At 47.2% G+C, this 27331-nt stretch overlaps 1 protein-coding gene across 3 annotated transcripts; it reads right to left on the reverse strand.

The window, feature by feature from the left end:
- Nucleotides 1-542: 542 nt before the first annotated feature.
- LOC144177765 (uncharacterized) lies at nt 543-27129 on the reverse strand. Of its 3 annotated transcripts, XR_013323846.1 has the most exons (5): nt 26896-27129; nt 25781-25820; nt 16198-16327; nt 9065-9446; nt 543-2048 (listed from the first exon to the last, which is right to left on the reverse strand). XR_013323846.1 is itself a non-coding variant. In XM_077705335.1 (4 exons), the coding sequence occupies exons 1-4, from the start codon at nt 27008-27010 to the stop codon at nt 1761-1763; spliced, it is 915 nt and encodes a 304-aa protein (XP_077561461.1). In that variant the 5' UTR covers nt 27011-27129; the 3' UTR covers nt 543-1760. The 3 variants fall into 3 exon arrangements, 1 of the variants encoding a protein (XP_077561461.1); XR_013323847.1 differs by lacking the exon at nt 9065-9446; XM_077705335.1 differs by lacking the exon at nt 25781-25820.
- Between the last annotated feature and the right edge of the window lie 202 nt (nt 27130-27331).

A 27331-nucleotide genomic window follows, 5' to 3' on the forward strand; every position in this document is an offset into this window, starting at 1 on the left:
GTACTTTTTTCTAGGCGGTCGGTTTTAGGCGTGTGTACATAGTCGTGTGGCCTTCGCCGTGCGACCGTCGCAGGCATCACGATGCATGCGCTGCCGAGGACTTATTATGAAAAACAAAAGCCTTTGGCAGTTTTTAAGCTGTAATGATCAAACCCAGCCGCCTCTGCCTCTGAAGCGCGAATTCTATGCTCTCGGCCACGACTGTAGGATGGCAGCATAGTCTGTGTCTGTCGTCCGCTCCATGTGCTTCCTCGACTTGGCTGAGCGGAGGAAACCGCAATACTTTTGTTGCGAAAATCTCTTTCAAGTATCTCCTCGACTCGAAGCTTGAGTGGAGGTGGTATTCAGAGTACCGAAGTAATTAGTTTCATGGGAAGGTTGAAGTTTGGTCCAGTTGGTTTAACGTGACTCAGACTACAGTGGAGAAAAACACACACAAGGACCACAAAGGGGAAAAGAACAGCGTTGATTTTGAACAGAATGTTAATAACACAGTTAAAATTCTCATAATTCACATGTGAACCATGTGAAGCTATGTTCGATACGCTCAATTCCAATGTTTCATATGAGCACAGTGTTGGGCAGAAGTGTAAATCAGACGACACGAGAAATTATTAAAGCAGAAGAAATTCTCCGTTCCTATGGCGAGCTTTATTAATGACGCCTCACTCTCTCCCCTATGGAATGTAACGGCTAGAAGCTGCAGCTTTCTTTTTATACTTGAACGAAGCGTGTGTGGACGCACAAGGGAATCAGCAGACGGAGTAAGTGTGCTGCGTTTCTATCTGTTGCTTAGCTGTTTTTCTTTCGTGTTGTGACATTTTACGTGCATATAAAGGTTTTCCGCGATATTAAACATTCAGTTAGACGCCTGCACGTATACGTATGTTTCTTGCTTGTTCATGCGTGTGTTTTTACTGAGCTGAGTCTGATTCATCCGAAGGCTCCGGATAAATGCTACTTCAGGGTAGCCAGGTCATCTGCTGGTTTTCTTGTGTCCCGCAGGAAGAAGTTCTTGTATGGTTACACCTAGACAGTTCAGCTTCACCGGTGACAGGATATATTCTTTTAGCCGGACGAGGCAGTAATCCAAACACCTAGTTTATGCTGTATACGGTGTCGGTGTTCGTTATGGGGACTCCCTCCAAATGCTACTCAGTCAGCCCTCCTGGGCTTTGGTGATCGTTGAACAGCTACTGACTGCATTGGTTAGGTGAACGCTTGTACAGCACAGCACAGTATATAAATCATTATTTCAAGAGAAATAAGTGACGGAGAATCGTTAATGCACCCTCCTCATCATGTTCGGAATGTTTGCTCTTGCGGGAGGTATTGCAAAGCAATGCATTATTGTAAGTTTTATGTGAGTTTTTTCTGCGAATTCCGGGCGTGAATCGCGGGCTTTGTTCGTTTACCAATTGAAACCGTCTTTTTTCCACGTCTGGAAGATTGGATAAAAGCTAACTGCTTATATTGAATGCGCGAAGGAAGCATGCCTTTTCGGGGACATTTTTTTTATCCTTCCCTAGAAAGTTTTCGCATCTTTTCAATATTACACTAGAGTGCACCCTATTTCGGGAATACATTTTAATTATATTTTGTATGTAGCACCATTTGCAATTATCCCCAAAACTATCGTTTCAGTGCTAGAATGATTTGTCCCGAAAAGTTGTGCTCATAGTATCATTGTTTATAGTGTTCTGCCTTTGTTATTGCTCGAGCGACAGCCATCTTCACGAGGTGGCTTGAGGACAGGTTTGTTACCCAACTTTTTTGCCCGGTTTTTTTAGGTTTTTTGTAGTACCCGATATTTTTTTCTCTGTGACAACAATATTGTGCTTCAGAGTCTCTACTGATGTCATGACGCCGCTGGTCCGGTATTTTACGATGCCTGAGTGTTTTGGGCTCTCCAATTGGAGCTCGGGTATAGTGGGCTCGTACCCGAGAAACTTAACAGGAATTATTTGTAAGCGGTCTCCATTCCACGTTCTGTCGTAGTACAGAGCACAATATCCAGTAAGGTAAACATCCATGGTCCAGTTGTAATCCTGGGCACGAGAAAGGAAGGACAAGAAGAATTATAAGCATCGGGCTTACTGAAGCAAGGTATCTCCATTGATCGAAAGTGTTAAGAAGTCTTGTTCAAAAGAACAGAAACACTACACAAACAAAATTCAGTCAGGGGGCTCTACATTGTGCAATCCTTAATGTTTTTTTTTTTTCTCATAAGAACATGCGGCATAGCTTAAACGTTTCTCACACAAGTTCTAGTTCCGCATGTCATGTCTGTTCATTGCCAAACGTTTGCACTGCTGCGTGGCAGTTAGTGTTCTATAAACTATTAAAACCGGGTACAAACTACAAATTGCATTGGGCACTGTGCATATACCCCCGTGCCACAAGCAGCAGTTGAAAGTCCAAGCGCACAAGTTCCTCGTCAGCCCTGTGTGGACGCAGCAAGCTACACATGCAGGGCACAGACCTGGACATCATATATATATATATATATATATATATATATATATATATATATATATATATATATATATATATATATATATATATATATATATATATATATATATATATATATATATATATATATATAAGGGTTGGCAGTCGAGAAAACCTCGGAAAGCAAGGGGGAGGATGTGGTAGATCATTGAAACAGATTAAGAATTTGGAAAGAAAGAAAGAAAGTGAAGAAAAAATGCCCGCCAGGTGGGATCCGAACCCACGACCTCCAGAATACCGGTCTGGTGCGATACTGTATCGCACCAGACCGGTATTCTGGAGGTCGTGGGTTCGGATCCCACCTGGCGGGCATTTTTTCTTCACTTTCTTTCTTTCTTTCCAAATTCTTAATCTGTTTCAATGATCTACCACATCCTCCCCCTTGCTTTCCGAAGTTTTCTCGACTGCCAACCCTTATTTCTGTGTTATTTTCAACGAGCCCCTCATTTCCTATATATATATATATATATATATATATATATATATATATATATATATATATATATATATATATATATATATATATATATATATATATATATATATATATATATATATATATATATATATATATATACAGAAAGATAGGTCGGCAGCCTGCAACACCAAAGGAGGCATAGGGGTGTTGTTAGGCTCTTTTTTACTACGGTTAGTGAAGTTTAAAATATATGTAAGAAACAAAAAAGAAAAACACGCGCCCAGAGTGGGGACCGAACCCACGCCTTTCCATTTGATCTCGAATGCCTTAGCCATTTGGCCGAATTGGTAAGGCATTTTTGGGGAGGCGTTTCCATAATGTTTTGAACAGCTTCACGGATAGCTGCAAGTTCAGTAGCCGTCGAGCTCGTGGGATGAGCAAGACGGAATCGAATTTTGGTTGATTCTGATGGTATAACCACTGCACCTGCCGAGCTCGAGGACGTCACAGAACCATCTGTGTATATATGCTTCCGGATATTGTGTTGTTCGTGCAGTAACTGCATGGAAAACTCTGAGGGCCAATGGTGGCAAGTCGGCCTTTTTCCAATGACCGGAACATGGAGACAAATCTCCGGTGCTTCCAGGCACCACAACGGGGTTAACGGTGTTACCGCAGGCGTGTAACTCCATGGTACTTCAGCCCTCTGCCCTACGACAATGGCTGCAAATAAGAGCGTGGGCGACTTCGAGGAAGCTGCGCAAGGTAGCCTCGTGAGGAGCCTGATGTGTAGGCGTAGCGTCTTAGTGGTCACTTAAGTTGCTGTAGGATAGTCTTGGGCAATGTATATTGTTCCCGCTGTTGACGCACATTGTAGCAAACCAAGACACGTGCGAAGAGCCTGCGCTTGGATGCTCCGTATCGCCCGAAGGTTATTGGAACATGTACTAGATACTGTTGGCAAGCTAGCGCAAAACTCCAATAAAAAGGGCCGGGTACAGCTGCAGCATTCTTATGACCGATGTTCCACACGTCTTTCCAGCGAGAAATATGCAAATGTGGGTGATGGCGGTGAGTTTCTTCGTAAAAAAAGACATAGGTGCGCTCCATGACATGTCTCTGTCGATGACCAAGGCAAGAAATTCGTGATGTCTGGGGTAACGTATCGACTTTCTGTTGTGGTTATGGGATATGGGACATGGTATTGCGGGTAAATGCAACCACCGCGCACTTGTTACTAAAAATACTCAGTCCTTGCTTTCGGAGGTATACCCTCGTCACATTGGCTGCTTTTTGAAGCCGTGCTCGCACCTGAGGTCGATTAACACCCGAAGCCCAGAGACAGATGTCATCGGCGTAAATGGATACACAGACAGTCTTTGGTAGAGTGTGTACAAGCCCGATTATAGCTAGGTTGAAAAGGGTTGGGCTTAGCACCCCACCTTGAGGAGCACCACGTTGAATGATGTGCTGCGACGTTGGGCCGTATTCGGCCATTAAAAAATGATCTTCCGGACAACAAGCCGCGTATCCGTGTGTAAATTCGGCCACCGAGTCCAAAGTGCTCAAGGGCGTCTAGCGCTGCCTCGTGAAGCACATTATCATAGGCCCCCTTGACGTCAAGAAAGAGGGCTGCTGATAGAGGTGCTTGCGGTTTTTCTCGTGCTGTACAATCGTTACTAAATCTACCACAGAGTCAATAGAAGAACGCGCTCATCGAAAGCCGGCCATAGCCTCCGGTTATGCATTGTGGTATTCGAGGTACCACTGCAGCCGCGTGAGGATTATTCTTTCCATGACCTTGCCAAGGCAGCTTGCCAGGGCAATAGGACGGTACGATGCCATGCCAACAGGAGTTTTGCTAGGCTTTAGCAATGGCAGGAGACGGCTTGTTTTCCACTGTGGGGTACGACACCATCTGTCCATGTCTGGTCAAAAAGGTTTAGAAGTGCTTGTCGGGTTCCAGGGCCAAGGTGGTATACGGTGGGGTACGTTACTCGATCATGACCCGGTGAATAACGACGCCTGCAGGATGCCAGGGCGGCCTCGAACTATTCTACTGAAAAGAGAACGCCCATACGTTCATCACGGAGAGGAGGGCTTGGCTGTTCCTCGCAGAACCAACGTAATCGGTTGTAGAAGCAACTCTCACGCAGAAATCCTCCTCAACTTTAACTCCCGACGATTTTCATGGAGTGCCAGTGCCTTGAACGGGAATCGCTGCTGCACAGAAGTGGCGAATCTACGGACTGTTCTCCATATGGAAGACAGAGTTTTCCGAGGGTTGAGGGACTCACAAAACGATTTCCACCGGTGTGCCTGGACCTGCGCGATGCGTCGCTGTAGTTGCTTCTGTGTGCGTCTGGCAGCCCTTAAGTCGGGCACGGATTTTGTACGCCTGTACCGTCGCTCGGCGCGCCGTCGAATTTCTCGCAGGCGTTCGAGTTCGATGTCAAAATCCGTGACTCTTGCAGGTAGCGCGTTATCTCTCCTGGATGATTGGGTTGTATTACTGATAGCAACCTCTAGGCTTGTTGAAAGCCCATCTCGGCAGGCGTCCTCCATCATGGATTCGGATTTTGCCCAGTCAACATTAGTGGTCACAGTGGACGAGAAAGAGTGATGGAATTCCATAATATTGGTGTATGTCGATATATGGTCGCTGCTGTGAGTTTAAATATCAGTAAACCCGCGTGGATGGCCAGCCAAACGCGCTGAAGCCACGGTAAGATCGAGAGAGCTCCCGTATGATGTGCAACGGGGAAACGTAGGGCTGCCATCCAGTATGCACAGGCCATATTGAGACGCCAACGATGCGAGTCTTCGGCCCCAGTGGTTCATCTTGGAGCTTCACCAGGGTGGGTGGTGGGCGTTGAAGTTTCCGGTGATGATTGCAAGGGCCGGGTGCTGTTCTGAAGAGATACTCAAATCTCTGGCCGTCAATATTAGCTGATGGGGAAATGTACGCACGCAGAAGGGTGAAGGAGAGCTTGTGTTTCTTTAAAGTTAGGCACACATATTGGTTGGTGTCATGCAGCCGTAGTGAATGCAGGGTACAGTTGAATTTTCGGCGGACGAATAACATTACTTTGCTGCGTTTACCACTGAAAGGATTCGATGCTTTGCTAGCTGGACAGCCTAATGGGTGTGGGTGGGTTTTGTTCACATATCACTATTGGGAAGAGATTTGTAAGCACAAACTGGTGAAAATCAGAAATTCGAGGTTTCAGGCTTCTGGCATTCCTGTTGTAAAATGGAAGCTCCACGTATTTTCTGACCTACTGTTGAAGACACGTGGGCCATAATTTCACTCGAGGCTAGCAAGTAGTGGATCCAGGGCGTCCAGACCTTCCATAGCGCATGAGGTGGTTGGCGTTTTCAGAGTATGAAGAAGCTTGCGGGGGGCGTTGATGAGCGCCCTCAGCACTGCAATGACTTGCATATCTCATTTCTTCGAAGAGGCATTCGAAGCCTGCTGAGACAGCATCCTCTTGTCGGGGCTCTGCAGGTGACAGAGACGGCAGCCTGGGCCAATCCTCCGCCGGTAGGGACGACTTTCCAGTTAGGTTGGCTTTCCCAGTTGAAGCTGTGGCCAAGCAGCTTGTTGACTTCGCTGGTTATGTTGATGCAGGTGGAGGTATCGACTGGAGTGGTGGCGGGGGCAATGCCTGTGACGCTGGGGAATCCTCCCGTGCGAGGTCGTGGCCGTCCTTTATCACGACAGCGCTCGAGGACGTACACCGTCGCGATCGTCGGCGTCGTCGCACATTTGCAGATGCGTCTTTATGGGACGAGTGTTTTTTTTACCATCTGCTTCAGAACCTTCTGCTCCTCTTTTAAGCGAGAGGAGGTCTTCTAAGAGGCGTCGTGTGCGCCTTGACAGTTGGCACATTTAAGGACACCTACGGTGCAAGGTTTGGCATCGTGACGCCCAGAACATTTTAAGCACACAGTGGCGCCTCCACAAATGCTGCTTACATGGCCGACTTTCAGGCATTTGCGGCACTGTAATGGTTTCGGCACGAAACGTCGAACTGCGTGCCGATGGTGGCCAACCTTCACGTGTGCCGGTGTGCAGTCACCTTGAAACACAAGCTTAACGCAGCGTGATTTTCCCAGACGAGTGACCAACTTGATGGTCGCGCCTTCTGTCGCCGGTTTGATGAGAATAAGTAAGTCGGCATCTGAAATGGAGACGTCGACATCATGGACGACGCCCACGGAAGCGCCCTGGCCTGGGGATATTTAGGCACGACTTTCGTTTAACCCTGCATGGTCAGTTGATGTAACGTTTCAACTGCAGTTGAATGCTGCATTTGAATCCTGCATTTGAATTTTGAATTGGAGGCCGACATGGCGAATGCCCTGGGTTCACGCTAAAATAACTTCTGCGAAATTAAGACGCGTCTTTTGTTAGCACAGAACCTTTCTTGAACAAAATCTACCAGTACCGGGACATTTACAAATAGTTTTTGAAAAAGCCCTTGTCCCGCTTTCTCTCGCAGTAAACGGCGGACGTACCCCGCAAACCTCCATGACTGCGCAAGAGTTACTCAATATGCACCAGTTGCGAAACTCCGCACGGGCCCCATGTAGCAAAAAAATTGGCGCAGCTTGCCCTTGTGGTGCATGCAAGGCTGGAGAGACAGCAGAGCTGGCTACCCCTCTCCTTTGTCGGAGAACCGGCTTTTGCATCCCACATGGATTTCCGAACTTGCCACTCAAAGCTATCCATGAACGGCGCGCGCTAGAACTTGCTGCAACCGGCTGCGCGAACCCGGCGTCTGTGCTCCCCACTTCAGGCGCGAACGCACGTGAACTGGCGAGGAGAACGGCACGCGAGAGATCACGCCACGAAATCTGGGCAGGGTGTTCTCGAAGTTCGAGCTGGCTGACGCCGGCCACTTCTCACGAGGCGCACGTTCACGTGCGCTCGGTATTTTTCTTGAAATTTTTTTTGCAAACGCTGCCGGGCCAGGCTCACGATTAAACAGCTCTGTTGTTAAGTTCTGCTGCGGCCCCCTCCCTCCTCCCCTTGCGCCGGGGCATGGTGCAAGTTGACTAGCCTTTCATCTGCCGGCAGTGCTCAAGTCCCTGCGGCAGCTGCCATATATTCATATAAGAAAAAAAATATGGAAACATAAGCGAACATTACCTAATTTTAACGCGAAACTTTCTTGATCTTACTGATGGCGGTGTCGTAATCATGAGGCACCGCAGAAGAGCAAACTTTTCACAATGGGAGGGCACGTGGTGATGTTGACGATGGTGAATAAACAAGAAAAAAAAACGCCGCTTGCCGTGGACGGAATTAGGGTTATGAATCCGATGTCTACCCGACTGCACCATTACGACACGATCGAAGCAGTTTGAATTTTGTAAGCATCTACTCGCACACTAAGCTGCTCGACCTTCTAAACGAAACGGATTCGAACAAATCGATCGCAAATTCCCTCTTTCTTATTTTCGCACAAAGAAAAGTTCGCGTTTCAACCATCATTCTCGTTATATAAAAGGGGCTTTCATTTCTAATATTTGTTATCTTAAAAAGCAAGCGTATTTCGTTACATTGTGTTGCTATGCTAATGTTCAGCAAAGTTTAGGTCTTGTCCCCAACGTGCCAGTACACTTGCCCCCAGCTTCAATGCTACAGGGGTGCTCGCGACGCCTGGACTCTGAAGCAAGGATAGTTCCGAAAACTGGATATTGAAAAACTCTACGACTCCGCGTCTTCTTTTTATTTAAACGCGCCGTTTCGTGCACCACCAATTTTTAGATACTAATTTTCTTGTGCCCTGTGTAATTCGTAAACAGGGAACCGAACAATGAGTGTTTTCTCTCGTAGAAAAACTTGATATCCGCACGTGGCCACATTTCAATCCTACGCACTTTGGTTCCACTTTTATACCCCTCGTTCCCGTCGAAGGGCAAGCGGCGTCTCCGAGTTGGTGTTGACACTAGCGCAAGATTCTTCTCTAGTATTATTGTATGAAACTCTATGTCTCGAATAACTTTGCCGTGGTTTCTTAAGCGTAATAGCTAACGAGAGAATTTGAATAGACCATGTCATTTCAGCGGTACCACCGGAGCGGTACCACCATTTACACACTAGGTTTTAAAGACAGGGCTCACCTTTCGTATACGGGTGACTTTCCACACAACTCGAACCTCTCTCTTCGGTCGTACGGTCACCTTCATTTCGATGTCAATTGTCTTCTTTGTGAAGTTACTGTTCGTTTCAGTCCTGTGGACCATGAAATTAGCCGAGAAGCCTCCGCCTATCCCTACGGCGCCTTTGACGGTCGCCGTTGAGGATCCGGAAACGTTGAACTCCAATCCTCTGGTTGTGGTGATGGTCTTGGTTTCCATGACTTCCCTGGATTCCTTTATGGTGGCGGTTATGTCGTCATCCCCTTCATTTTTTATTGTACTCGTGTACACGACCTCAGGGTTTTGTGTTTCAGTGTTGACGTCAAGTAGCTCAAATTTACCCGGTCGGACTCGTAGCTGATACCTGCGAATGGTTTGGTTGCACAGTGTTTTTCACCTTCGTGGTAAGGAATTGAGCCACCATAAGGTATAACTAAACGCGAAATTTACTTTGTCATTGCGCTAGGGTATGTGGCGGCAGTTAAACTAATTCCTTCATTCTAAACATCTCGTGCTCCATTGTACTAATCTTACTAAGACAGCTTCCAGCTTCGTTAAAATCCTACAATACGCAGGAATAACCGTTTAGCCCTTAAAGGGGTCCTGAAATACCTTCCGCCGATGCATGGATGTACATGTAACTAAATAAGACAATGTTTTAGCAATCTCCTCCCGCAAGAATTTTGTTAAAGCGATGAGTATTAGCTGAGAAATCGTAAATCAAAAACCGCGCATTATCGTCGCGCCGCGTTTCCTCCTCTTTTCAACTGTTGACGGCGCGCAAGCACTCCCTCCGATAATGCTGCGCTAGTCAGTGGTGACGTACTTCCGCATTACGCTCCTCCGACTGCCGTCTGCTACGGGCAAGTTTTGTTGACACCATGAATTCCGCACTCCGCTCAAGGATGGATAAGCGAACGAAAAATCTGGCCGCATGTGTGCGGTGGCCTGGCCTTGCCCTTTCGCGGTGTGCGTTGCTGCAGTGCAGCACGTGACTTTTAATCGGCGGCTAACTCGCAGCCGCTGGGGAGGATCTTGCGCTCGGTCCCTTTCATGCACCGCGCACTGTTTATCCAAAAAGCGCCGTATCAGATGTGGCCCCGCTGGTGCCGGGTCTTATTTTGCGGTGGTGGTAATTCCTGCCGGCGCCATGTGAAAAAGACATTTTAAACCGATACAGAACCCGTGCACAAAACGCTTCAATCATGGGACCAGTTCAGCTTGGGGCGACGCGTGGTGGAGAGCGGCAACGTTGGCAAAACATGCTCCGGCGCGGCTCTGAGCTTTCTAGCGCTGGAGCGAGCGCCTTTCTTTGACGATCTCAAACATCGGTTGCCTTGGCAACAAGGCACAAACTGCCCCAGAAGTCAGTTACGGTTGCGTGATCCCGGTTCAGCTCGGGGCCCCACCTCGCGACATGTGGGCACTGCAGGCGTACCACTCACTCTCATTAGGAAGTGTGAGATGCGTTTGGCATTACAGGAGGCGATGGTGTGTGTGTTGTGGACGCCTTTGTTTCGCGATGAAATGCGACGTTGTGCTTCTGCGGGTGGATAGGGCTTCCCATGGTCTGGATTATCTTTCTCGAGCGACGTACGACTCAACCTCGCATGGGGTATGTGCAGTGTGCGTGGCTAAAAGCCATCTCGGCTTGCGCGCCAGAGTTAAGTGACTTGCTGTTCGTCCCCGCAAACCGCGCGCGAGGTGAGTGCCGAATTTACGGCGGGCAGGAGGAGGCAACCCATCGTCTGTCAATCGCGGTTCAGACTTGCAACGCATGTTGTGACGTTGTGTTCGTTCGAAACGCATCTCTGGATTGTTTTGAAGTGGAAAAAAATGTATCCGTCAAACCCGGGCATTCGGCTCAGGGCGTTCTCTGCGATTGCACGAAAGAAGTGCCACGGGGCTTCAACGCTTTCTTTAGGGAACGTACTCTGGTAAGAGAATATCCATGTCGTGTTATGGCCGTGTTGCATTCAATACGAACGGTTAAGCGCTTGTTTACACTTGTTTCGTTTGTCGTAAAATGTTCAAGCACTCCGACACTCCCCTGGCAGATCAGCCGGCGAGTCGACGCTGAGCAGACGACTCATCTCTTTGCCGGAAGTGCGTGAAAAAGCCGCCCAATAGCAGGATGTCTAGCTCATGACGAACATCTGGGAATCGATGATGTAGACATGTGAAGATGGCGGCGTCCAAAAACACGAAGGAAAGGGTGAGAAAAAAGCGACAAACTTTGCAACAAAAGTGTGAGGTGTCCGCTGCGCGTAAAAGAGTAAAACTTGGCCCAGATGACCTTGACGACCCAATCTAACGATTGCGCTACTTCATTTAGTGTGCTCAAAATGCGTTTCAGGGCCCCTTTAAGTGCGAAATCGAAAACTTCGGCCCGCACGCTAGTCTTGTTTTTGTGGGTACCATCTATACAAAAGAGTTATTCGTTTCGCGGTTTTGACGAACACTGCCCTGTCGCAGCGTTCAAATACCTTGTCTGCTACTGTGCAGTTGCTTACTATTGGCGTGAGTAGATGCCATTACTTTATGAAATATGATCCAGCCTACTCACGCTTGCTAGCAATTTATGCAACGCATATAAATTCGTAAGCGTGTATTTAAGTAATTGCTTTTTTTAGTTAATCACTGATGGTTCACCCTGTACTTCTTGTAATAATAAATTAACGAATATGAAGAACTTAGTCTGCACGTTGTTGGAACCGGGTGGCTTCATGTGTATGCAGACCGCTTTCATGTTTGTTACTAAGTTATAAGCGCTGTGTTTAGATCGCCATTCAACGACACGTTACTCACTGTGATTAAATGACGTCTGGCTATGTGTTCTTGCACAACTCTGCGTCTTACAATGATTCGACCTTCCCATACTAACGTGATCTAATCACACTAACGAACAGAACCAATAATTTAGATCTCCGAGAGCTACAAACCACCCGAAAGCACCAAAATATTAATCAAAGCTAGAAAAAGGCAACCACAGAGGTCCCAGGACCATTGGAGCAGCAGTAGTAGTAGTAGTAGTAGTAGTAGTAGTAGTAGTAGTAGTAGTAGTAGTAGTAGTAGTAGTAGTAGTAGTAGTAGCAGTAGTAGTAATAGTAGTAGTAGTAGCAGTAGTAGTCGTAGTAGTAGTAGTAGTAGTAGCAGCAGTAGTAATAGTAGTAGTGGTGGTAGTACAGTCAAACCCGGCTATAGCGAACCCGGACAGAGCGAATTATGGTATATATCGAACAAAAATAATTCAGTTACGGAAATACATGGGAAACATATTCCTTATAACGAAGTTCACATCCGATATATCGAACTCTGGGCGCCTAGAATGGCCGCCTTTGAAATGCATGATCTCGTAGCGGCGATTGAGATGTGGATTGGCCGCGACCACGAAGCAAGAGCCGCGACTGAGGCATTGCGCCGCGCACGGAGCGACGTGACGCCCAATACTTTCCGTAACTGTTTCCGACGCGAGGGACTCACGGCGAAACCCGCCCTGTCACCGAGTCCGGACCAAGACAGCAGCATCGGTAAACTGTGGGAAGAGCTCGCCAGCGTTCCCGATGATGTCGCGAGTGAAATCCGTCCGACGCTTATAATGAAGCGCTTTCGGCAGTCGATGTGCTCCGCCAATGCTTCTTAGATTTTTAGAGGACGCGGACTCAAACTGGTGCAAACAATGTTTCCTGTAGAGAATTTAGGCTATTTGAAGCCGCCAAAACGAAAGTGAAAACAAAAATCACCGCTTTTTTTTGCAACGTGGGCAGTTAAGGCGGAAGGTAGCTTTATTACTTGCAATAAATGGATTATTTTGGTATGGTAACGGCTACTGTACTGTGTTCGTTTCTGCATACACGGATGGCGGAGTTAGTGAGGGGGGGGGGGGGAGCTCCTGCGGATTGCGAACTCGTAACAATAAGCTCGTTATAGGTGGGTTCGGCTATATCGAACTATTGGATATATCGAACTAATCGTGGTGCATATTGCAGTTCGCTATAAACGGGTTTGACTGTAGTAGTAGTAGTAGTAGTAGTAGTAGTAGTAGTAGTAGTAGTAGTAGTAGTAGTAGTAGTAGTAGTAGTAGTAGTAGTAAACTTTATTCGCAACAAAGGTGGAGGGGGAGGGGGTAGAGTTAAGGGTGGAACGGTGGAACCATATTTCCAGCACTCCAGTGGCGAAAGCCACAGGCTCTCTAATTACAATGACTGTGTGGTCAATCCCGCTAACGTTAGCGCGAGAGAGGACTGAAAGAAGAGATGGACGGAGGCCCTTATGCCGGTATACTTTTGCCCCAGCTTTGTCGCCATTTTTGACTCTCCGTGTACTCAGTGGAGCTTAGTCATTAAAAGCGCTTTCTAGTTTTACCAACACGCTGCACTACCCTTTGTGATGCGAAGCTACGTCGTTTCCCCTTCACAACTATACCATACATTCCTCATGGTGCCAACCCAGCCTTAAAAATAAGAATTCTGTCAGACGGAACCCCAGGCATGGCTTCAGCATTGAGCTGTAGGGCGGCCAGCCGGCACTCTGAGCACTGCGATTGATAGAATGTAATTTGCAGCTACAGCGCACGAAAAAAGAACACGCAAGCACTATCATTTAGCGCTTGTTCTTGTCCTTTGTCTATTTCCTTTTTTCGTGCGCTGTAGCTGTAAATTATGGAATATCAACTAGCCCGAACCCAAGACCTTCTTTATTAAATAAACGCAGTGTCAAGAGTGCCGTCCGACGGCGCTCTAGCTCAGCGCTGAAGGCATGGCTATACTGTCGTCCGACGTCATTCGAATATTTTGGACTAGGCACGGCCCGAAGCGTATGTCGTTCTGGTGTTGCAATAAAGAAAAAAAAAGTGGTTCTGGTGTAAGGGTTCCGTCTGGGCGTTTTGATGCCAAGGACGGTGGTTCGAGGCCGGCTCTTGCCTCTTCAATGTTTTTTTTTTCAGCATAAAATTGAATATAATTTTCACGGTTTAAGTTATCTTTTGGTGATTTAAGTGATTCCCTTGTGTTAGTCTAGGTTAGGTTACCTTGCTTTACGTCAGGTAGAGCGACGTAGCGCCAAATGCGGCATTTTTCTTATGAAACGCCGGTGGATGTCGATATAGTGGAGTGCTTAAAGTACCGTTGGACGGCACTCTAGACACAGCCTTAAATATAATTCGTCGCCAATTTTTCTGCAGGAGGTAGACAAATTTTTTGCGTGCCGTCATCATAATCATTACAATCGCCCTATTTGCGTTTATAGATTGTTTCAGGGGACGTAAAGCGCAAGGCACATGCACGACTAGGGCATGCGATTGGCATGCGACTGATCGTTACGACTGATCGTTAGGACCGGTTTTGGCGTGGTACGCTCGTCGTAGGAGGCTCACGACGTACGACTGGCGAGCAAGATGCAATCGTACGGTCGTTGCGATCATCGTGTGGCCGCAGCCAATGAGAGCCCCAAGGTGTTGTCACAATGAAAGTTTCTTACACAGCCTCGAGGAGGCGCTAGTTGCAACTGCGAGTATTTTGAAGGGAGCAGCGCGTGCGCGCTCGCGCGGTCTCTGCCAACCCGCGCGCTCTCCGCCGACAATAGACACCTGGTAGACACATGTCAGCGATGCCAACAGCATGGACGAGCGGAACCGTCGGTGCTAAACGTGCCCACACCCCTTTACTAAACATATAAAATGCACTGTATAACGTAACAGCACTATTCATTTTCACATCAAGTTGATAAATGTTTTCTTTTCCTGCTCGGATTTCTCTTGCACATCTCTAAATCGGCCTGAATGCGCTTGCAAGTATATATGTGGCACAATCGCAGCCGCCGGACTGGTTCCATCTTCTTGAGGCGTGTGTGTGCCTGCCTGACTTTTAAAATATATGTCAGTGAACGTGCTGTTATTGTAGTTAGGGTGTGACTTTAAAGTTTATTGGCCTAGCCTTCCATGTAATAAAGAAAAAAATTGGGCGCGTATTTGCTCCTTTCGTTGAAAATGTCGTCAAAAGACGATAGTCTGTAGACATTCGCCAAGGATATGCCCCCCTTTGCTTTCCCGCTCACCTCTCATGCTGTTCCTGTTCCGCCACGCTCATCCCAAGGTAAACACACTAAAGGTTTTGCTCAAGGCGATATGAATTTACCGCATTCCACTGCTACAGGCAGCCTTCCTCGATGCCAGCGCTGCAGTACGGCGGAGACGCCCGGGAATCGAGGCGGCCGATTTTAAGGTTCATAGAACCGCGTTGCCGTGCTCCACGTGCGTTCCAAGCAGAACGTGGCACCTAGCTAGTGGAACATTTCGTTGCTGTTGCCGCGTGATTTCTCATATGACTCCGGGAGATGGCGTGGGTAACAGCAGGCGGCGGTTTTATCATTTGCTATCGAAAAACGAAGCTTTCATGAATTTTTTAAATAAAGAAACAGTGTAAATATCCCTTGTGTACTACTTTCCTGTCTTATATTTGCGCAATCTCTTGTTCTTGTTCAACAAAGTTGACAAGTATGAACATATAAACCGAGCTTGGACATTTACATTTGGCTGTGAGTATATAAGACTATTGCGCAGTGTCCATTTTGCTTTGGTCGGGTGGCTGAATTGAGTCGCAGACAGGCAGACATACAGACAGACGAAAATTTCTGGGTTTGAAGTAGCCGGAGCAAGACTCTCGTCTTTAAAAATTACAGCCAATCGGATAGACGCCGATTTCATAACGCGAGAGGCCCCGGTTCGATTCCGACTACGGGAAGCGCGTTTTCTTTTTTTTTTTTTTTTTTCCTTCTTTCTTTTTTTTTTTTTTTTTCCCTTGAGGCGCGCGCTCCCAACACGGTTTCGTCGGCTGCTAGCCTCTTTTCCAGTTTTCCTCACACTCCTTGTCCTATCACTTTCCTCCTGTCCACTTCGCTGCGCCGAGTTCTGAGCGACGCTGGGCATGAATGGAACTTGCCCTGACACAGCTCCGCAGTTAAAAATGGTTGCCGACGTGTCAATAAGAGTCCCATCGCCTGAAAGGTGTCCGAAAAATTACGTGTTCGTCAATTAGGAGCGTCTGTTAAAACTGATCTCCGCGGTTGTTCAGTACTAAAAGAGCAGTGATTTGGCATTTTCTTTTAGCCATACTCACGGTTTCAGAACCGGTTTTGATTTCATAAATGAGTTGTTGTACCAGCACTCTACCCAGTCCAACCTCAGGCCCCGGATTTTCGCTTGGTTTTTAGCATACCGCTGGATTGCATCGTCCAGGTTGAAAATTTCTGCAAGCGAAAGAAACGTCTTCCACATAAATTGGTGGTATTGGAAGCCTGTCTGTGTACAGAGCTGGCACGTGGCCGGCTTTGACGGCTATGGCTGCAGCTCGAATGGCGACTATAAGTGAAACGTTCGCTCCACACGGCAGTTTTCCTCGCTTTAATTTTCGTTTTCGAGAAATCCGAAAAAAGAGCGCTGGCACCACTTTTAAAGCGTAGCATTTTTTGCCGATTTCCCCGCACAGCCAGGACCGTTTAAAGCCCTGCATTTCAACAAAAATTCAGATTTGGTGGAGGTAACACCGTTCATTCTTATAGTAGCATAAATGGATATAATTGGTCAGACAGAATTTCGAAAGAAAAAGAAATTTAAAAGAATTGCGGAACAGAATTTTCACAGAAATGATCTGACAAAATAAAAAATATGCAACTTATACATCTCTCCCCATAAACTGAAGATAAACGAAAACAGTTCGCAAAATCAGGTTCAAAATATATTAAAAAAATATCGTAAACGGACGAACTCTGTTTCCGTTTCTGTTTCTGTTCCCTTCCATTTCCAAAAAAATCGTCATTGGCGAAGTAAAGACACTTTATCGCCTATAATGGTGTAAATTTACATCATTGTCAAAAAAACATAAGTTAAAAAGAATAAAGAAATGGAACGTCTTTCGTTACTCATAGCCATATTTGGCTGTAAAGAACTCAGACAAGCGGCGTAAGAATCTACGCATTAGTGGACAATTCTCTGAATTTCTGCAGATGCAGTGGAACCCCGCTGGTACGTCCCCCGGGCTTACGACGACCCGATTCTTACGACGGATCACACCGGTCCCGGCAAACTCCCTATAGAAATAATGCATTAAAAACCCCGATGATATGACGCCCGGGTGCATGCGGTCCGCTTCATACGACGGACCATGGCACAGATTAACCGGCGTTTTCCCCATCTTTTACACCACTTCACCGCCTCGTCCCCACATTCTTTATTATTAACCCCCGCTTGACGCTGCTTGATGTGCAAAGGTCCGCATGCGGGCCAGACCCCTTGCTGAACAGACGCAAGCAAGCAGGCGGCAACTCGTGAGCGGGAGTTAACCTTCGACGGCCCCACCGGCAGCACTACGCCAACGCGCCAACCGCGACAAGTCAAAGTTCAGGTTGCAGGCGGACCGCGAATTTGAAGCTCCCATCGAGCCACCGACGAACGCGAAAACACTTAGGATGCAGCCCCACGGCGAAGACCGAACAGCCGGTGTCCCCCCCCACTTTCCGTTCGATCCAGCTCCTTCCTTTCACGACGCTCTTTCTCCCTACTCTGCTCTATGCTTATCAGTGCCTTTCAGAGCCGTGTTGTCACTCCGCTCCTTTCTTTGGTACAGTGTCTCAATTCACGCGCGTGACACCGCCGTTTTGGGTGAATCGCTAGCCGCCAGAGCAAGTCCCTCTAGCAAGACCGCGCTATATTTTTCGCCGCAACACGGTTTGCTCGCGAAGTTTGAATCATCCATTTCGCGTTGATGGATCTTCAAGGAAACGAAAACAGCTATGTGTTGAACACTTTGAACCAATAGCACGCACGGGACCCCTCAAAGGGTGTCTCCACCCTCTAGGAGAATGCCGTTTTTTTCCATCTCCGCCTTGTACTATTGTTCGTTTCGCTTGGCGTTGGCAGTTTCACACTCTCCTTTTCTCCTCTTAATTTGCTCGACATGTCGGCCTTAGCTCGCGCGCGCAAGGCGCTGGGCTGGTGGGTTAAAAATAGCGCCGGACGGCACAGGTATCGCTTAGTGCGCGGCGCTTCGCTGGCGGGCTAGCTCGGACGCATGGAAGAGAGGGGGGCGCAACATAGGCACTGCCTTTTAAGTGCGAATGCACTTTATAAGCGACCCCAAACCATCCACCGCCGGCGGCGGCGTCCGCAGTGCTCCTTTATATTTAAAAAAGAAACAGCATCCGGCGCCAGGTTTCGATCAGAGGACTGTGCGGCCGCAGCGCGACGCTCTACCGACTAAGCCACGGACGCCACGCTGATATCAGTGTGAGTAACGCGCCTTATATCTTTAACGCATTCAAACTACGTCGTCAGCGGCGTGCGTTGGCGACTCAGCGGCGTTATAGCGGCTTGATAACTGCGTGGTGTACACGTGATACTACAAACCCGATGGAAGAGATGGAAGAGAAGGCGGCGAGGCGGTGGGCTGCGGGGGCCGAGCGCAAGCGCCGCAAGCGGGCCGACAACCGTGCATTCGCACTTTCACATTCTCCCCCTCGGGGAAATGCGGGGGAATTTTTTTTAACTTGGGATTTCAGCTAAAGTTTCGCAAATCACGTGAGAATGCACAACATATAGTAATTTAAATAAGTTCTTAGCCTACCTGTCGCGTGAGATCGTCTACTAGGCTGGCATATACCCGCACCCCGGTCGTACGGCATCCCGGTCATACGACGCTTTCTCGCGGTCCTTTGAAAGTCGTATTATCGGGGTTCCACTGTATTTCTTTCCGAGCTGTGCTGTTTTGCTTAGGGGTGGGAGGGAGAGGTGGCATCAATTGTTTGTGTTAGCCTCCCCGATCAAGCTAAGCTTTTTTCCGTTTTCCTACGATATTAAAAAAGCTAGAGCAAGGCCACCTTTTTTAATGACACTCATGTGTATACCTAATCGCCGTTATTCGTTGCATGATCTATGAAAACCCCGAACGGGTGAAGGTATCTCATATGGTAGAGAGGTCTATTATTGCACTATATAGAGTTACTTGAAATTTGTGGTGGGTTGGGAACTCACCAAAAATAAATTAATGGTCGACCATTTGTCTTTACACCTTATCTGCGGACTGTGGTTTCGCATCTTGCACAACGCCAAAAGGACTAGGCCGAACGGAATCACACATACTTGGGGCTGTTTTTTCGTTCGCCCTAGTCCCCTTTGCGCCTATACCTCGCTCAAACTTGCACGCCATTAGGCTACCTCCGTGGTCAGGAAAAGTTTCTTTTTTGCTACTGTGTTGCGGCATTTACGGGCAAATCAGTCTTTGCGAAGGTAAATTTTGAACAGGGGCTTGCGCACGCAGCAACTAATGAGTGCCTAGTGCGTCAGAGGACGAGAAGGAAGAGGAGGAAAAACTTCTATTTGACAACGTATGGGTATGAGATACTTGGTACTCTATTTAGATCACCGTTAAGCGCGTAAAGAAGACGAAGGACGTACTAGACAAAGACCGGCGATAGTTTCAACTGAATTTTACTGTCAAGGAAGGGACATATAAATAGAAAAAGAACACGCCCACGTGACCATATTCGAGCTGATAATGAAGGAAAAAAAAGTGGGTGGCATCTTCCCATTCCAGAAAGCCGCGGGGGCCGTTGAGGCTTGCGCCCGATTGAGCATGAATTCCTGGTACCCAAGCCGCGAGCTGGTCAGCCCGCTCTTCCAGTGCTTTGGGGGAATGGATAGTCATCATCATCATCAGCCTGGTTGTGTCCACTGCAGGAGGAAAGCTTCTCTCAAAGATCTCCAACCACGCCTGTAGGGTGCTAGCTGAGTCCACGCTTTCCCCCCCAAGTTTTCTTACCTCATCCCTCCATCGAGTTCTTGGCCGACCCCCACTGCGTTTACGGTCTACTGGCAGCCACTCTGTTAAACGGATGATCCGCCTATTGTCCCCGATGCACATGACATGCCCCACTCAAGCCCATTTCCTTTGTTTAAATTGAACTAGAATGTCTTCCACCCTAGTCTATTCCCTAATCCACACGGCTGGTTTCCTATCCCTCAGCGTGACCCATAGCATTATTGTATCCATAGCCCGTTGGGCCGATCTAAGTTTTCTTTAAAGTTTCAGTGAGACCTCACGGTTGTGTCCCGTACGTCATTACTAAAGAACGCACTGGTTAAATACCATCTTTTTGAAGAACAGAGGGAGCTTGCTAGTTAGGATATCTGAATTCTTACCGAAAGCCGCCCACCCTATGCAAATTGAGTGGGTAACCTTTTTGTGATGGTCTGAATCAGAAGACATGATTTCCCCGAGGTACACGTACTCGCCTACTGTTTCTAGCACTTGATTGCCTACCTTAAAGTCTCGTGTTTTTGCATACTGACTGAACATTACTTTCGATTTGTGTGTGTTGATTTTCAAGCCTGCGGCCATACTTTTCGAGTACAATTGGCAAAGCATGCTCTGCAGATCTCTGCTGCTTTGAATGAACAGTACAATGTCATCTGCAAGCCGTAGGGGGCTGAGATATTCCCCATTAATTCTGACCCCTTCTGTCATCCACCTAATGTTTCTGAACACATTCTCCAGACAGGCTGTGAATAAATGGATGGGATATTGTGTCCCCGGCCCGGACACCCTTTTGTATAGGAAAGCTACAAGTTCTTTGATGGAGCTGGATAGTTCCCGTGCGTCCGTTGTGTATCTCTTGGAAGGGTGCAATGTATGGCTCGTCTCTTCCGTGTCCACGTAAGGGCGTTATTACTGCCTTTGTGGGCAGTGAGTCAAATGCTTTTTCGTAATCTATGAATGAAATATACATCGGAGCATTATATTCTGAACACTTTTCGATTAGCTGGTTGATAGCGTGAATATGGTCTAATATCGAACCCTTCCTGAAACCGGCCTGTTCTCGTGGCTGTTGAAAGTTTGAAGTGGCAATTATGCGATGGAGGATCACCTTGGTAAATCATTTGTAGGTAACAGAGAGCAGGCTGATGGGCCTGTAATTTTTCAGCTCTTTAGCATCACCTTTCTTATGTAGAACTAAATTCCCGTTTTTCCACGCCTTTGACACCATGTAAGACCTCAAGCACTGCGAGAATAGGGCTGCAAGCTTCGTTACCACAACGTGCCCGCCGAGGCACAATATATCAGCCGTAATGCCATCGTCTCCTGCAGCTCAGCCGTAATGCCATGGTCTCCTACACACCACGAGCAGCTTAAGGCCACTCCACCGACACCAGAAAGTAATAAAAAAAATAACACCGGCATAACGCGATAGCTGTGCAAGAAACTAACCAGCGAAACGGAAACATAAATGCTGTCTAGGCGAGCATGACTTAAATCTTGAAAGTGCGTAAATTTCTCAGCCCCTCCCACTATCATTTTCCCGCACACATGCAGTTCTTCTAGCCAAAAGCACGGACCCTCTAAACTTACTGAAGGTGATTGGTTACTGGCCCATCACTTTGTGCAACGACGATTACAAAATCTTCGCGGAATTGCTCATGTCGCGTTTTCAAACAGTGGCGACAAAGTTAAAGGGTCGCTAAAGCGTGCACACACGTTGGCCTGTATCGGTAGATTACGGTGCCGAAAATCTGAATACACCATTGTCGCTACTAGTCGTTGTTTAATAAGCCAGAAAGCGCCAGAATCGTGAAAACAGGCGACGACACCCGTTGCGAGCGACAAGATCGGAAAGCGGTTGTGGTGGTGGTGGCCCGAAAAATGGCGCATACCCACTTAGGGGGATTGGCCAAGAAGAGTTATATTTTCATTACAATCAATCATGCGAGGCAAAATATTGGAGCACAAAAAAGAATTTGGTCTAGGTTAATGAGAGATAGAGAAAAACACGAAAAAAACAACAGAGGGAAGAGTAGGAAAACTATAGTAAACATCATCGTGGTGGAATACAGAAGCGCTCAAAAAAACAAGGACGAAGGAAGAAGTAGACAACACGGTAGACAAGCGCCGTGTTGTCTACTTCTTCCTTCGTCCTTGTTTTTTTGAGCGCTTCTGTATTCCACCACGATGAACACATACCAACTAGCCCAACTTTCCGTTCTTCTGCAGTATAGTAAACATCAGCCTAATCGGAATGTTTTTAACACTGCAGGCGAGCTGTCTCCGAAATTAAGGAGTGGATGGCGTTGCACACATCCCTATGGCATCGGCCCAGCCTAGTCCCCTCAAACGACAAAAGTGCCGGTACAGTCAAAGGCAGTCCAAGACGTAGCAGGGGAATCTCCAGCAGCCTTCTGCGATGGTTAGAAAATCGGCTGCAAAAAAGAAAGAAATGCTCTTCGGATTCAATTTCTTTGCAATAGTGGCACAAAGGGGAGGTCATCAGATTTTCCCTATATATATACCGATTAAGTGGCGGCACACCACAACGAAAAGAAGTCAGCAATACTTCGCATAAGCGAGTTTGGCATAAACTTCTCTTCCAGCTGTACCTGCAGTGTTCAAATTCAGGAGAAGTGTTCAGACCATGATCGGAGGCATCTTGATTGAACAGGTATTAGCGATAACGTGCCAACAACATGCAAGAAAACGGGGGAAGAACCTCGACGACCGGTAAAGCGGCCCGGCGGAGTCACCACATCAACCTCCTCTTCTACGATTCCACAGTGGGCTTGGCCGATCTCTTCCCGTTATGGGCCCTTTTCTTGGGGGGACAATATCCCTTGTAGGAACTGTTATGTGACAATTTTCTTGCTCTGCGGAGCACACCCACCGTTTCCAGAGATAGGACAGTGCACAGCAGTGTTTCCCAATCCAGGGACAGTTCCTCTGGCGCACATTTATCAATGCAGGAGGCAGCCGCGAAGATTTGGCACGCATGCAATACTGGTTGGCCGTGCCTGCGCTGTGCGCGAGTCTCGACAACAGGCGCCGCGCAACCAGATGGCGCAGCGGTTAGTTTCGGGCGCCGCTCCCATGATCCGTAAGCTTAAGTTCATGGCTGTACCTAATACATCCAAGCATTTCATTGCATGCGTTCACTGCACGGTTCATAAAGTGCATTGCGTCTGTTGAAGAAGGCCCCTCTTAATGAGATGTTATAGCACGGAATACAGTTTTGAGTGCCTGCTTGAAGCTTAGGCGAGGTTGAGGTGTGACCTGGCGTTGTGCTGATGATATTCAATTAATAACCGGGTGGGCTTCCGTAAGGCGCCCTCTGTCTCAGTGTTGAGTTGGGATTGGCGGCGAGATCTTTGAGTGGCGCCCCCTGTCTCTGACGTCGGCTTAGGGATTCGCGCCGCTGTCGTCTGCTACACTCCGCTTGTGAGGGGCAACCGTGCCTGGGCTAGAAATCGCGCGCTTCGTTGCTATAGTGCGTTAAAAAGCGTATTTTTAGCGACTCAGTTATTTTGCCAGCTTCTGACGCATCTGAATAATTTGAAGCTGTATCCCCCACAAGTTTGCAACACACGAAGAGATAGAGAACTTTCCTCAGAGTATCGGTCAGAAAATCGTGTGTAACTCGTCCTTTCTTGCTTATTCACGAGGATCAGCGATCAGAGCTTCTCGATAAGTATTCAAAATGCGTAGGCTTCCCTGCAGTATTTTTGAGATGCTCCTATGAAGACTCAACAGTCTAATACTACGTACCAAGCAGCGGCCTCAACACGCTCAACGCACAGCAGGAAATAAAGCGGCTTTCTTCTGTTTCTTTCGTTGTTGTCTTGTATCGGATTAATGTTTCTTGCTTTTTTTTTCTGCCCAACGCATTAATTTTTCTGCGCCGTCACCAACTTCTTATTAGGAGGTTTCGGGATGTTTGGGAGCCTCAGAAAGGTCGTGTGGATATTTCCTTCATTTTGTATGGCATACATTCCCTTCTTCACAAATTGGCTTTCATTACGGCTGCGTGCAAGAAGGTTCATATCCGCAGAGTGCTTTGTTTATTCACATGCAAATACAATGAGAAGGTTTGTGCTACGCCACCGCGATCGTGCCCTAAACAACGTGGTCCACAGTACTCGAAGGCGGCTTTTGTGCTCCGAATTTCTATCGTAACTATATCGTTATCATAACGAACTGACTCTCATCTCGAACAATGATGACATGATTACGGTGTTGAAGGCATGATATACTCGCTAACTAACTTAATAAATAGTATACCTGCATATATTACCAGACTCGAAACCGAAGAAGAATTCCAAGTAGCTCTTTATTGCTTTTGAACCCTTCCAGGCGCGAAGAACAAATCGTATTCTACTCGGGATGGCGTTCTATGATTTGAAGAAAATTACTTTTCCTCTCTTGTCCAGGACTGAGGACCCGGCCCACTAACCAGATCGATTTAATTGTTAAACAAAGTTGTTCCCTCCTTCCCTTACTCCTCCTCCTCCTCTGGAGTGCAGTTTTCCTATAACGCATATCCGAATATCGGGAAGATATGGCTGTCCAAATTTTTCCGAAATATCCCTCCAGGTCTTAACAAACATATATGTGTTACTTTAAATTTAACGAAGACGTGACTCGTTTTGCTCAGTAAACCTTCATACTGGTTAGATGCCTGGTATAGAATCAGCACGCGCGTATATACACACTGGGTTATTTGGAACTCAACCTACAGTTTTTGCAGTCTATGCATGTCGGCAAACTTTCATGTCTTGACAACGTAAAGTGATGTGACAAAACGCGTTCGAGCGTTCGGCAAGGTTGCAAAAACTGTTTTACCTTACACATGATTACCGGGAATCGTGATCCCTTCTGCCAAAGCCGACAGCCGTGAAGGCCTAGAATTTGTTTTGGTCTTCCATTTTCGCTGTTGTCGGTTATTAGCAGCTGACTGTTTCTTTTGTTCGAATGCTTACATGAGAAGCTGACGCCTAGGTCCGACTCTTCCCGCTCCGCACAGGACCGGCTTCGCAAGGAATGGGGTGGCGCCGGCAATGTTTCTCCCGTAGCGGTATCCAAAACTATACTTCAATTGACACCATGAGCTAGTGTATGTGATTTTAAGTCTATTATTACGATAAAAAGTTACCCACACGCCAATTCTGGTGCGGACAACCATCAGACGTTGACCGAGCGCAAAGATACAGCAGGGAGAGCGATCCTGAGTGAAGCAGACGACAAATGCGAGAATCCCTAAGCTGACGTCACGGAGGCGCGCTTCGCAGCGCCGCCTGTGTTTGCGCTCACCGCCAATAGAGGCAGAGTCGAGCGAACGTATTTCAATTCGGAGGATTGTCAAAGTTAGTGGGTTCTTAAAACAGGTCAGTCTACTTTTAAATGATTTGTCAGTAAGCATCCTTTACCCACAATGTATTTCTAGATATTGTAAATATGCCCTTTCCCGCGTGGAGGCATGCTCGCACGCAGAAAAAATAACAAAATTTTGTGCTTAGTACACCACTGCTAGTTCGCAGCACAGCATGCACCTGTCGTCACGCTGTCCTAACCGTCAATGATGATGACGACATTCTAAGCAACACGGCTGTGGAGGGTAAGAACTCGAACATTGCTTTGCGAGCAGTCCGAGAAACCTAGCCGCAGATAAAGCATAAAATAAACAGCTAAATGTGACTTCCGAGCAACACGTACGTATACGTACATGGCCTGTATGGCCGGCTACCTGAGCCAAATATCTCTACTACCCCGCTCCAAAATAACAGGAGTGCACTGCTCCCAAAGCAGGGCAGCAATACCACAACGCAGTGATAAAGCACTCGCTGCAGGAGAATACATCTAACAAAATATGCCGGAAAGATCTACTTACTCGATGAGCTGGATGAGCCCGCTAAGCCTATGTATGAAAACTAAAGGGAGAGAAAACAAAGGTAGCCGGAGTTTAGAATTCCTCATAGTGCACGTGCTATGTTTTCTACTGCAACAACTGATACCCGATCATGGCATTACGTAGTGTCATAAATCTCTCACTTCCTGGCCATATCCGGCCAGAAATATCGCTACCGGAGATAGGCATAACACATTTTGGCTCTGGAGCGTTGATTTGGGTCATGCTTCGATATCAACGGCATCGACAAAAAATTATGTGTCAACCCCGTATGCCGACATTTGTATAACACTTCCCGAATACACGTCCAGGATCGCAACCATATTCAAATATGCATTTGTTCCAAGGACGAAGCATTGAGAGGAACACTTTGCCAGACGGAATTTTCTCCAATCCTTCCTCATGAATTGTTACAATTTTTTACTAATTTTCCTAAAATAATATTTGCTGCAGGTTTTTTTTTTACATCCTCCGTATTACTGGTTGCTTTTTTCTGCACTGTATTACCTGTAGCTATCTTCCCTTTTCGTGTGGTAACAGTGCAAATTAGCACTTTGTTGTTCCAATCATATATTCTCCAGCCGCAACCTTTTTTATCAAAATGTCAACTGTATTGTATTCTTGGCTCACTCTCCCCCTGCAGTATTGCGAATGAGTACAATGTAAGTATACATGTATAAATAAATGTACTAGCAGCTTCTTGAAGTAAAATACCCCACGTTGTTCAAATTCTTCGCAACGAATAGTCAATCGCACCCGCCGCGGTGGCTCAGTGGCTAAGGCGTTGTGCTGCTGAGCACGAGGACGCGGGTTCGATTCTCGGCCACGGCGGCCACTTTTCTGATGGAGGCGAAAAGCAAAAACGCCCGTGTGTACGAGATTTCGGCGCACGTTAAAGATCCCGAGATGGTCAAAATTAATCCGGAGCCCTCTACTACGGTGCGCCTCATCGCCTACGTTGCGTCGGCGAGTTAAACCCTACAATCATCAGTCATCAATAGTCAATCGTAGCTACCAAAAAGCCTAACTGGTGTGCTTCATCAGAGACAGACAGACAGACAGACAGACAGACAGATCAATGGAAATTCTCATCATACCAGAAAAGTCGCGGCTAGGGCGCTGCTCCACGTCGCAGTCCACAACATGACAGACGCGCGTGTCCAGTCTCTTTCTATTCAAGTTGTTATCGGCGCATGCGCAAAGATAGCACATCACACGCTGGTCTTTCGACGCGTACGCCTCTCGTTACCGGGAAACAGATACTATTTCGTCATTGCAAGCTACCGATGCTGGCCATTTCGATTCTGAGACAATTTAAATGTGTCCTTCAAACTAAGCTGGGTCGGGAGTGGGGAACTAAAGAAAGGCATGACGCATTTCTGCCTTTTTGAAAGAGGTATACTCGCTGCAGATTTGATGCGTTGGATGGTGGCAAAAAAATACTATTATGTACGGACGTCTCTTTGTGCTTTTTTTTTAAGTGTCATGCTACCACAGGCTCAGCTGTCGCAACAATAAGATACAGCAAACAGG

Source organism: Haemaphysalis longicornis, unplaced genomic scaffold (assembly GCF_048455015.1).
Source record: "Haemaphysalis longicornis isolate Haplotype H1 unplaced genomic scaffold, Haemaphysalis longicornis Haplotype H1 scaffold_303, whole genome shotgun sequence".
In the NCBI taxonomy this organism is placed as follows: domain Eukaryota; kingdom Metazoa; phylum Arthropoda; class Arachnida; order Ixodida; family Ixodidae; genus Haemaphysalis; species Haemaphysalis longicornis.